This window comes from Echinops telfairi, unplaced genomic scaffold (genome assembly GCF_000313985.2).
Source record: "Echinops telfairi isolate 266 unplaced genomic scaffold, ASM31398v2 ScPeMD7_7468;HRSCAF=8506_0, whole genome shotgun sequence".
Classification (NCBI taxonomy): Eukaryota; Metazoa; Chordata; class Mammalia; order Afrosoricida; family Tenrecidae; genus Echinops; species Echinops telfairi.
In genome coordinates, this window is record NW_022111369.1 from 45,657,762 (window position 1) to 45,666,938 (window position 9,177).

The 9,177-nt window shown below is 39.0% G+C and overlaps 1 protein-coding gene across 2 annotated transcripts in view; it reads left to right on the forward strand.

Moving 5' to 3' along the window:
• The window catches only part of BTC (betacellulin), a 56,787-nt gene extending 49,044 nt beyond the window's left edge, over positions 1-7,743 (forward strand). For both annotated transcript variants that reach the window (XM_004703378.3, XM_045284280.1), the window contains exons 4-6: positions 372-518; positions 2,944-3,054; positions 6,509-7,743. In XM_004703378.3, the coding sequence (XP_004703435.2) occupies positions 372-518; positions 2,944-3,052 (256 nt within the window). In that variant the 3' untranslated portion in view covers positions 3,053-3,054; positions 6,509-7,743. The remainder of the gene's footprint in view (positions 1-371; positions 519-2,943; positions 3,055-6,508) is intronic.
• The last annotated feature ends 1,434 nt before the right edge of the window (positions 7,744-9,177 follow it).

Below are 9,177 nucleotides of genomic sequence, written 5' to 3' on the forward strand. Positions count from 1 at the left end.
CCACATTTGCTTATGGACACATTTGTCTTCAGCGAGACTTTAATTTTAAGGGAGGTAAGTGCACACTTCGGAATGCTGTGGAGGGACTTTAGGCAGCACATCCCTTTCAAACTCAGAGTCTGAAATTTTGAAATAAATGTTAGTAAAATGTCATCATCCCTGTTCATTTATATTAGATGTTGTGTGAGTAACAGTCAGATAAGAATACGTTTTCAGCATCCTAAAGTACACGAGATCACTTGTGCTGTCTATGGTTTCTTAAAGCCATTACAGTGAAAACAGCATCAATTTCTTCCTAAAGGAAATCAGGGAGAGCCTTCAGCAGCCTCGCATTTTCACCGTGTCGCCCCCTTCTTGTTTTCTTCCTGTAGCTGCGATGAAGGCTACACGGGATCACGATGCGAGAGAGTTGATGTGTTTTACCTAAAAGGAGATAGAGTGCAGATTCTGGTGATTTGTTTGATAGCAGTTATGGTCATTTTTACCATCCTGGTGGTTGGTGTCTGCACCTGCTGTCAGTAAGTATTTTTAAACTGAATTTTAATCAAATCTAGGAAATTGTATCTTGCTCATTGTTTTATTCTTTCCTTCCTCTCTGCCTTCCTTCCATGTCATTTTGATTTTAATAAATCCCCCCTTTGAGGCTCACCATCCTACCTATTGATGTCCCTTTTTATTTATAATAAACACGCAGTCTGTTGTGTTGAAGGATTTTATTCTATAACATTTTTATGATTTAAAACAAAAAATTGTATAAATTTCCTAGTTAAGGAAAAACAGTCCTGAAGTCAGTTGCACATTTATGTAGGCTTGTAAACAACACCAAGCCCACTGTCCTGCAGTAAGTTCTATGTCGTAGTAGCCCATTACAGGGCTTCTGAGGCTATAAGTCTCCCGGTGAACAGATAGTCCCATCTTTCTCCCGCCGAGAAGCTGCTGGGTTAGAACAGCTGGTGTGTTTGAACTGGTGACCTAGTGGTCCAATGTGTGTCCAAAAGTACCACGAGGTCTCCTTGTAGCCTAATGTGGTTTTTATCTGATTTTATTTAGTGTAGTTTTTTTTTAATGTAGGTTAAATAAGACTGGATAAAACTCACTTTTTATTTCCTTTAAATATACCATGACACAGACGGTCACTTTGAACGATAAAAAAATGTTTTCATCTCTAAAGATCAAAACCAAGTTTCTTGTTCCAGAAAAAACTCTTTCTGCTTAGCCACCTTAAAATCCAAAACTTTATCTTTGAAAAATGATAAAATTTCCTGCCTTTTATGTTTATTTATTCATGTACATCACTACTTTGGGAATCAAGAAATATCTCCCTTTCTTCTCTGAGCACAAAGTGGTCTTTAATGAATTTGGTTTCGTTTAGAAATCCTCTTAACTTTTTTTAAAAATCAAACCAGAATTACCACTTTGCATGCGAAAAAGGAATTTTCCTAAAGTGCTGTCTTCTTCTTTTTTATGATTTGAGGTTTAATTTATCTAGAGACACATTTCATATTTATTTATCTCTTTGTGGTGACTGTTTAAAGCATATGCAGGGTAGCACATACCAACTCAACAGTTTGACACACAGTTCCGTGGCGTTGATTCCCTCCTTCAAGGTGGGCAGTCATCCTCACCCTCATGCTCTGAGTTTACCTTCCCGTTAGCACAGTGCATGGACGTCTTTGTCAGAGGCTGCTCTAACAATGTGCTGCAGCATCAAGTCCCTGGCAGCATGTTTGGTATATTAGGTTCCTAGCCTTTCACCTGTCCTTCTGGGCAGAAGCTTCCCTTTCTTTACATCCTCCTTTGGAGAGTTTCAAAGCAAGAGTGAAACAGCATTGTACCTACGGAGTACCTGGTTTTTGCTCTTGCCCTACCATTGACATATTTTTGAGACTGTAAACAAATTTCTTATCATTTTTTAATTTCAATTTTATTTTTTCTGGCAAAAGAGAAATAAACAAGGCAATTGTTATGACTTGGTAGAGTTCTAAAATGGAAAGCTTTTTGTGATTTTGTCTTGTCAAGCTATGGTGCAATTTTTATGAAGTCGGGTTTGGAGCAGAGAGGTCAATTGTACTGGGCTAGAAATGGCTTATTTTATTGCTTTAAATTTGCCTTGTATTTTAAACAAGAAAACTGGGATGGGGCCCAGAATGTTTAACACTTTGACTAGTTGATAGATCTAGAAGCTTAGTTAGTACGTCCAGAAGCTACTTCCATTCTCTTGTGTCTGTTGACAGATGTGTGTAACAATAAATAATGCTTCTTCTATAAAATAATTTGGATTCCAAGATGTCTTTTGCTCCTCAAACTTCATAGCAATCAACTGCCATATTTTTCTATGCTGCTTTGCTGTTAGGTGCTAGCGAGTTGCTTCTGACTTAAGCAATTTCATGTAACAGAATACCCATCTTGGATGCCTTGACCTTGATCTTTGTGGAAGCAGGTCATTCTCTCAGAGGGGCATTGGGTAGACTCGAACCACTGTGCTTTGAATCAGAAGCTGGGTACTGAAATTTCACAACCACCAGAGCTTCTGCGTTTCTGTGTATATAACTATATTCTGTCATAATGTGGTCTACTCCACTCATCTGCTCCTGAAGATAAAAAGAGATTAACACCCACCTGACCTCCTACCTTGCTTGATTCATTGTGACCCTGTATGACAGATTGAGTTTTTGAGGGTATAAATCTTTTTGGGAGCAGAAAGCCTCATCATGCTCCCATGGATCCATTGGTGGAATTGAACTGCTAACCTTTTGGTAAGCAGCCGAATGTGTAACCCACTTTGCCACCAGGGTGCTAAGAGAAACACTAAAGAGAAACTAAACCACTTAAGCAAAAGGGAAGCATTGTTAACTGTTTAGAAAGAAGATCATAGATCATCTTGATTAATTTTGTGTTCCCAAGAATAAGAGACCCACCCTAATTTCTAACTCTTTATTTAAGTCCTCTTCGGAAACACCGTAAAAGAAAGAAGAATGAAGAAGAAATGGACGCTCTGGGTAAAGATGTAACTCCTATCAGTGAAGATATTCAAGAGACGAGTATTGTTTAACGGTAAGTGTGTTCAACTTAGCAGATGAGAAGCTATTCAAGTGACATTTTCTGGGTAAGATAGAATCTCACTGCATTTGATTGTGTTTAAAGACATCTAAGAATGAATTTAGAGTTTTTCACAGAACCTGAAGACAAATAAAGAAATAGGACATTATTTTTCCTACACGGTGCACAAAGATAGGCGTATGGGAAGAAGGCTTTTACACATTTTTTTCTAATGTACTTAGGTCATTTTTCATTTTCATTTTGCATGAATGTGATTGTTATTTTGTATTTTTCTTCATTTGGGGATACAAAGATGTACCATATATACTTGAGTATAAGTCAACCCGAATATACACCGAGGCAGCTAATTTTACCACAAAATGGCATTAAAAATGTGCTGAAAAACTTGGCTTATACTCGAGTATATACGGCATTTTAACTTATGCCTCTCATGTTGAAGGGAAATAACAATAGCTCACTGCCATGAAGTCGATGCCCGTTCACAGTCACCCTATAGGACAGAGTAGAAGGACTCCTGGGGGTTTCTAAGGCTGTAAATAAACCTCAGAAAGGGAGCACAAACCACTTCCTTTTCCCACAGAGCAGCTGATGACTTTGAACCACTCATCTTGTAGTTAGTCAACACTTACTCCACTGTGCCACTGGGACGGTTGAAGGTTTGAAACCACCTAGAAGTGCCTTCTCTCACCGCCTTGGAGTCAATGTCAACTTGGAGTGACTCTATAGAACAGAGTAGAACTGCCCATGTGAGTATCTAAGGCTGAAGCTCTTTTTGGGAGTAGAGAGCTCCATCTGTCTTCCGTGGAGCTGACTGGAAGTTTGAACTGCTGACCTTTCATGATTGCAACCCATTGTGCAACCATTATGCCACTAAGGTTCCTAGCAATTTGAAATCACCAGTTAGCAGCTCCTTGGAACAAAGACAGGACTTTCTACTCTTGTAAACAGTTAGTCTCAGAAACCCACAGGGGCAGTTTTACCCTGGCCTTCAAGGTGGCATGAGTCATCATTGATTTGATGGCAAGGAGTGAGAAGTACCTTGGAAGAAAGGTGTGGTGATATGCTTCTGAAAAATCACCCCATGAGAACCGTATATGGAGCACAGCCCTACTCTGACACGAATTGGGTAGCCAACAATCTGAATTGCGGGTACAGCAATTGCTTTTGGGTTTTTAATATTTATTGTATGTATACTATATGGAAGATACTTTTATGAACTCTTTAAATGTTATCAGTTAGGATTCCAGAAGGAATCACTGGTCTGCATAGATAATCCTCTAAAGATTTTGATGGCGAGGCTGTGAGGGCATGGTTAACGGGGGGCTCAGGAAATGTTGAAGTACACTGAGATTAAAGTATTGGGAAATGCCTCGCCTTCCTATGTCTGGAGAGGCAGGGACAGTATTACCTTGGCCCGAGGAGAAGACGTCTGAAGAAGGATCCTATAGTTTGGGGAGGAAGTAGTCAGAACCTGAATTAACAGTCTCTGGGTGGTACAAACTATTAAAGCACTTGACCACGAATTGACAGTGTGGCGGTTTATATCCACCCAGAGGTGCCTTGAAAGAAAGGCCTGGTGATCTGCTTTGGGGACGTCAGACATTAAAAGCCCTATAAGCATAGTTCTACTACAACACCCATGGAGTCACCATGAGTCAGACTTAATCTTGTTTTTTCAACAAGGAGAGGGGGAGAAATTAGGAGGGGAAAATCCCACAATCGTTCTCAGCAAAACCCAATTAAAAATAAAAATAAAAAACAGAGAGTATGGGTGTTGTGATGATATAATCTTTAGGGGTCACCTCCTGGAGCCTAGATCAGGGCAGAGAAAGTCTCCAAGAGAGCAGACGAAGAATCAAAAGCACAGTCAAGATAATTGTACGAGCCCCCAATAAAAAAAATGATAATGTTCTTGCTGCAGTACCATGAAACCTCTCTCAGACTGGTTAATTCCTCCCTCCCCCCAAATGGGGAAAAGGTCTGCTGGGCAGAGCTTTTATAGTTTGCATTTTTATTGCTAGGTGGGTATCCGGCAACTGGCTCTGAGTTAGTGCATCCAGTGGTGTCACCCGGAAAGCTTCTTTCTAGTCACAGTGAATTTTTTCATAAAAGCAGTTTTGTTCAAACCTTGTTTTTGTTTTTTTTTGTGCTGGCCAATTTAAGAGAACAGCGTGTGGCTGTGAAATTTTGTTTCCTGCTTGGGAAAAATGCTGCAGAATCTGCTGTGATGTTGAACACAGCTTACAAGGACAATGCTTTGGGACAACCTGAAGTGTATGAGCGGTTTTCTCATTTCCAAAAAGGTGAAATGTCACCTTTTGACATTTTTGAGGTTTGACTTTTTGGGGTTTGATGACAAACCTCATTCTGGATGTCCATCAAATTTCCGAAGGGACAAAAATGTCAACTCATAGTTCATTTGGAATTTGTTCCACCAGGTCAGACTGTTAATCAAGCTTTCCATTCAGAAGTTATGAAAAGATAGCTTAAGAGTGTGTGACAAAAACAGGTGTGATTTACAGCAGACAGGGGACTGTTTTTTTCCACCAAGACAATGCACCTGCTCATGCAGCCATCTCAGTGCACCTGTTTTTTGCAAAAACAGCATGCCTCTCTTGCCCCATGCACCTGACTCCCCTGACCTTGCTCCATGTGAGTTCTTTTTGTTTCTTCAAATGCAGAGGGACATGAAAGGACAGTGATTTGATGACATAGAAGCAGCAAGGAAACAAGCAAGGAAGGTGCTGTCAGCCATCCAAATAGATGAGTTTGAAAAATTTTTCCAAGAATGGAATTGCAGATTTGACAAATGTATTAAGTGTAATGGAGAGTACTTTGAAGGTGATAGGTTGTTTTATTAAAAAGCTTAAACCATATATACTCGAGTATAAGGCACCTGATTTTACCACAAAAACAGAATTTAAAATGTCCTGAAAAACTCAGCTTATACACGAGTATATACAGTACATAGCTTTGGAAAAAAACCCATTTTTTGTGTGTTTGGGGGTACCCTTTCGTATACTACGGGAATGTATTGGCTCCCATTAATTGGCAGTCCAGAAACAGCATGGGTGAAACTGGGGACTCCCAGTTGAGGCAATGGGCTGTTTCTTTATTTTTGCCACCTCTTCAAGGAGCTATCTTCATCCTTGGCCAGTTCCTCTCTAAACTCTAAGTAGCAATCTAGGCCACAGGCTTTCTTGTTTAATCCAGTTAAGAAAGTAGTGAGTTTCCATAGCTCTCCTAGCTTTGCAATGAATCTTTCCTGGAAACTTCCAGCAGCTTAGTGGAGTATAGTAAATGCTTGTTGAAAAATTATATTGTTCTCCTAACTTCTTATTAGGATAGCACTAATGAGGCGAACATAAAAATATTGAAGTGGGTCTTTTCCAAACACTGTGTGAAGCATCTCTCTTAAACCGTCTCTTCTTTGTTTCTTCATTTCCAGAGGCTTTGAAGGAACCTCGAGGAAGACGGGCAGCTGAAGAAAGACTTCGCTCACTTGAAAATGAGCTGAATGTGTCTCAGGAAAACCGCTAACAGAAATTAATTTTAAATTATATTTGTAGCTTTAGTTTGTGTTGTTACGACTATAATTATTATCATTGCTCTTACTGTTAGCATTATTTAGTAATCGAGGAAAAAAAGCACCTGGCAAGGTAGCAATAAGTTCTTAAGTTTCTTAAGAAGGGGAATTTATGAATTTCCAATTCAGTTCTCTCACCAAATTTACTCGTCAAACCAAAACTAAAGTAGGAAGGAGGTTCAGTTGAGTTGAGTTGATGGTAAAACTAGTACTTATGGAGTACTTACCATGGGCTAGGATCCTCTGAGAGCCTGCTACAAGGTTAACAGCTCAAACCCACCCAGAGGAAGAAAGACTGATGAAAGATGAGTCATGGACACACTACGAAGATCGGTGCTATTTTGGAACACATGGGTTACCCTGAGTCAGACTCTCTGAACAGCAACTAGTTTGCTTTATTTGGTTACCAAATTTATTTGCTAAGAATTTGGAATGTATTAATTTGGTATTGTGAACAACCTGTGAGATTTTTGATCAAATTAAGTCCCTCATTTCTCACATATGGAACATTAATAATCAAATTCAAATTTAGTGTTAGGAAATGGTAGAGGTAGAAATGGAGCCAAGATGTGCCCAAGCTGCGTGCTTAGCCATCACCATAATGAATGGAATTCGTGCCTCCTGGATCAACAATGTAACTTAATATTTTACACCGACCAGCGCGTTGCCATGCCATCTGACATGCTGGGCCATTGTCTTGCAGAAAACAAGGCAGGAGGCAGAGTCCTGGGCCATGCTTCTGTTACCATCATGCTTTCATTGGAGTTGACTTCTGTTTTGTTTCTTTGCTCCCATCTACATTATCAGGGACATGAAAAAATGTTTATGTTATCAATCCCAACAGATTTGCCCCACAGCTGTCACGGTTGTTAGGTGGGGTCCGGCAGATGTCACTCATAGTGGCCGTATGTAAAACAGAGTGAAACGCTGCTGGTCCTGTGCCATCTCCACCGTTATGGCCCTCCCTGCCTGCGCCCATCGGTACAGCCACTGGGGTAATTCGGCTTTCTGAGGGCCTCTCTTTTTTTATCCATTGACCCCATACTTTACCAAGCATGAGGCCCAGGGTGATGCAATAAAGCATGAGAAGCAAATGGTAGGAGGTTAAATTTCATATATATATATGTATATGTATGTATGTATATATGTATATATACATACATACATATACATATGTATATATACATACACACACACACACATATATATATAAAGGTTTCAGTTTTTCCCATTTGTGGGTTTATCCCAAACAAAATGTCTTTACACATATCTCTGTGACCAGCAGAAGGTTGCCAACATATTCTTTCAACAATACACTTGTATTAGTCTTGTTAGGGTGCCTTCGAATATAAGGTCCAATCAAGACAGTGCTTTCAAAGGGGAATCTACCGAGCCAGTTAAATCCAAGCATAGAATTCAGAAAGCTATGGTGAATTCTCATTTTTGGTCAATATCTCATAGAATGTGGAACTTTCTACATTGAATGGGTGAGGCATTTACAAAGCAAACAATGAAAGATACACTCACATTTCTGCAATTTACCTGTTGTGTCTATTAGCCCAGCGTTCCCCTGCAGAACCATTGTAAACACACTTCACTTTGCCAGTGTTGGCTCCCGAGTGAACGTGGAGAATGTAAACAAAGTCTGACGGTGTAGATCACCCTCTAGCACATGTGGTGCTTTGAGTGATGCCAGGGCTGTGTTTTTATACAACACATAAATAACTCTTATCCATATGAGCTAAGTCAAGCAACCTATAATCTTCTAAATATAATTTTCAAAATACTAATATCCATCATTGAAACAGGATTATATCCAACTGATTTATTATGTACATGTTTTATTTCAGATGTCTTCCTGTGGATCAATAATGTCCTTTATCTTTGTGTTCCTCAAACTTTAATTCTAAATGGCATTGGAACAAAGTTTTATTTAAAACACCGAACAATATTGTAAACTTGACTTCTTTCCCGGACCAAGGTTGGCTTCCCTGATGGATTCTCTTAAGCCAATTCCAACCTGGGACTTTGTTTTTACCTGAAAATGTTAATGATTTCATGAAATTTGGTAGATCAATGATAAGAATGAACCATAGAGAATTTAGTATCTTTTCATAATGTATTTTATAGTTTTATTTCATATACAAAGTAACCTTGTTTATGTAAACTGTCTGTTATCATGCAATAAAATAAATTTATTTTTTAAAACAAAGCAATTTTAAAAAATATTTGGCATTGTGTATTGGTACCACAAATTATTAATGGAACTAAGTTTGTGCCTTGTTGTCTTTTAAAACTTTTTACTTCTAAGATAGTCATCTAATGAAGTTAGGTCAATTGGAATCATTCCCAAGGGATTTTGGAACTAGAACTGTGACTCCTCTTTCTTTGAGGCCATGGCTTATAAAAATGTGCATTTAAAATCTATTGGAAGTCATGACTTACCCCATGTGAACCAGAATAGCTAAGGAAGGTGCTCAGTAGAAAGACAAAGAAAGAGCATAAAATAATAGAGATCAGATTTGAGTTTC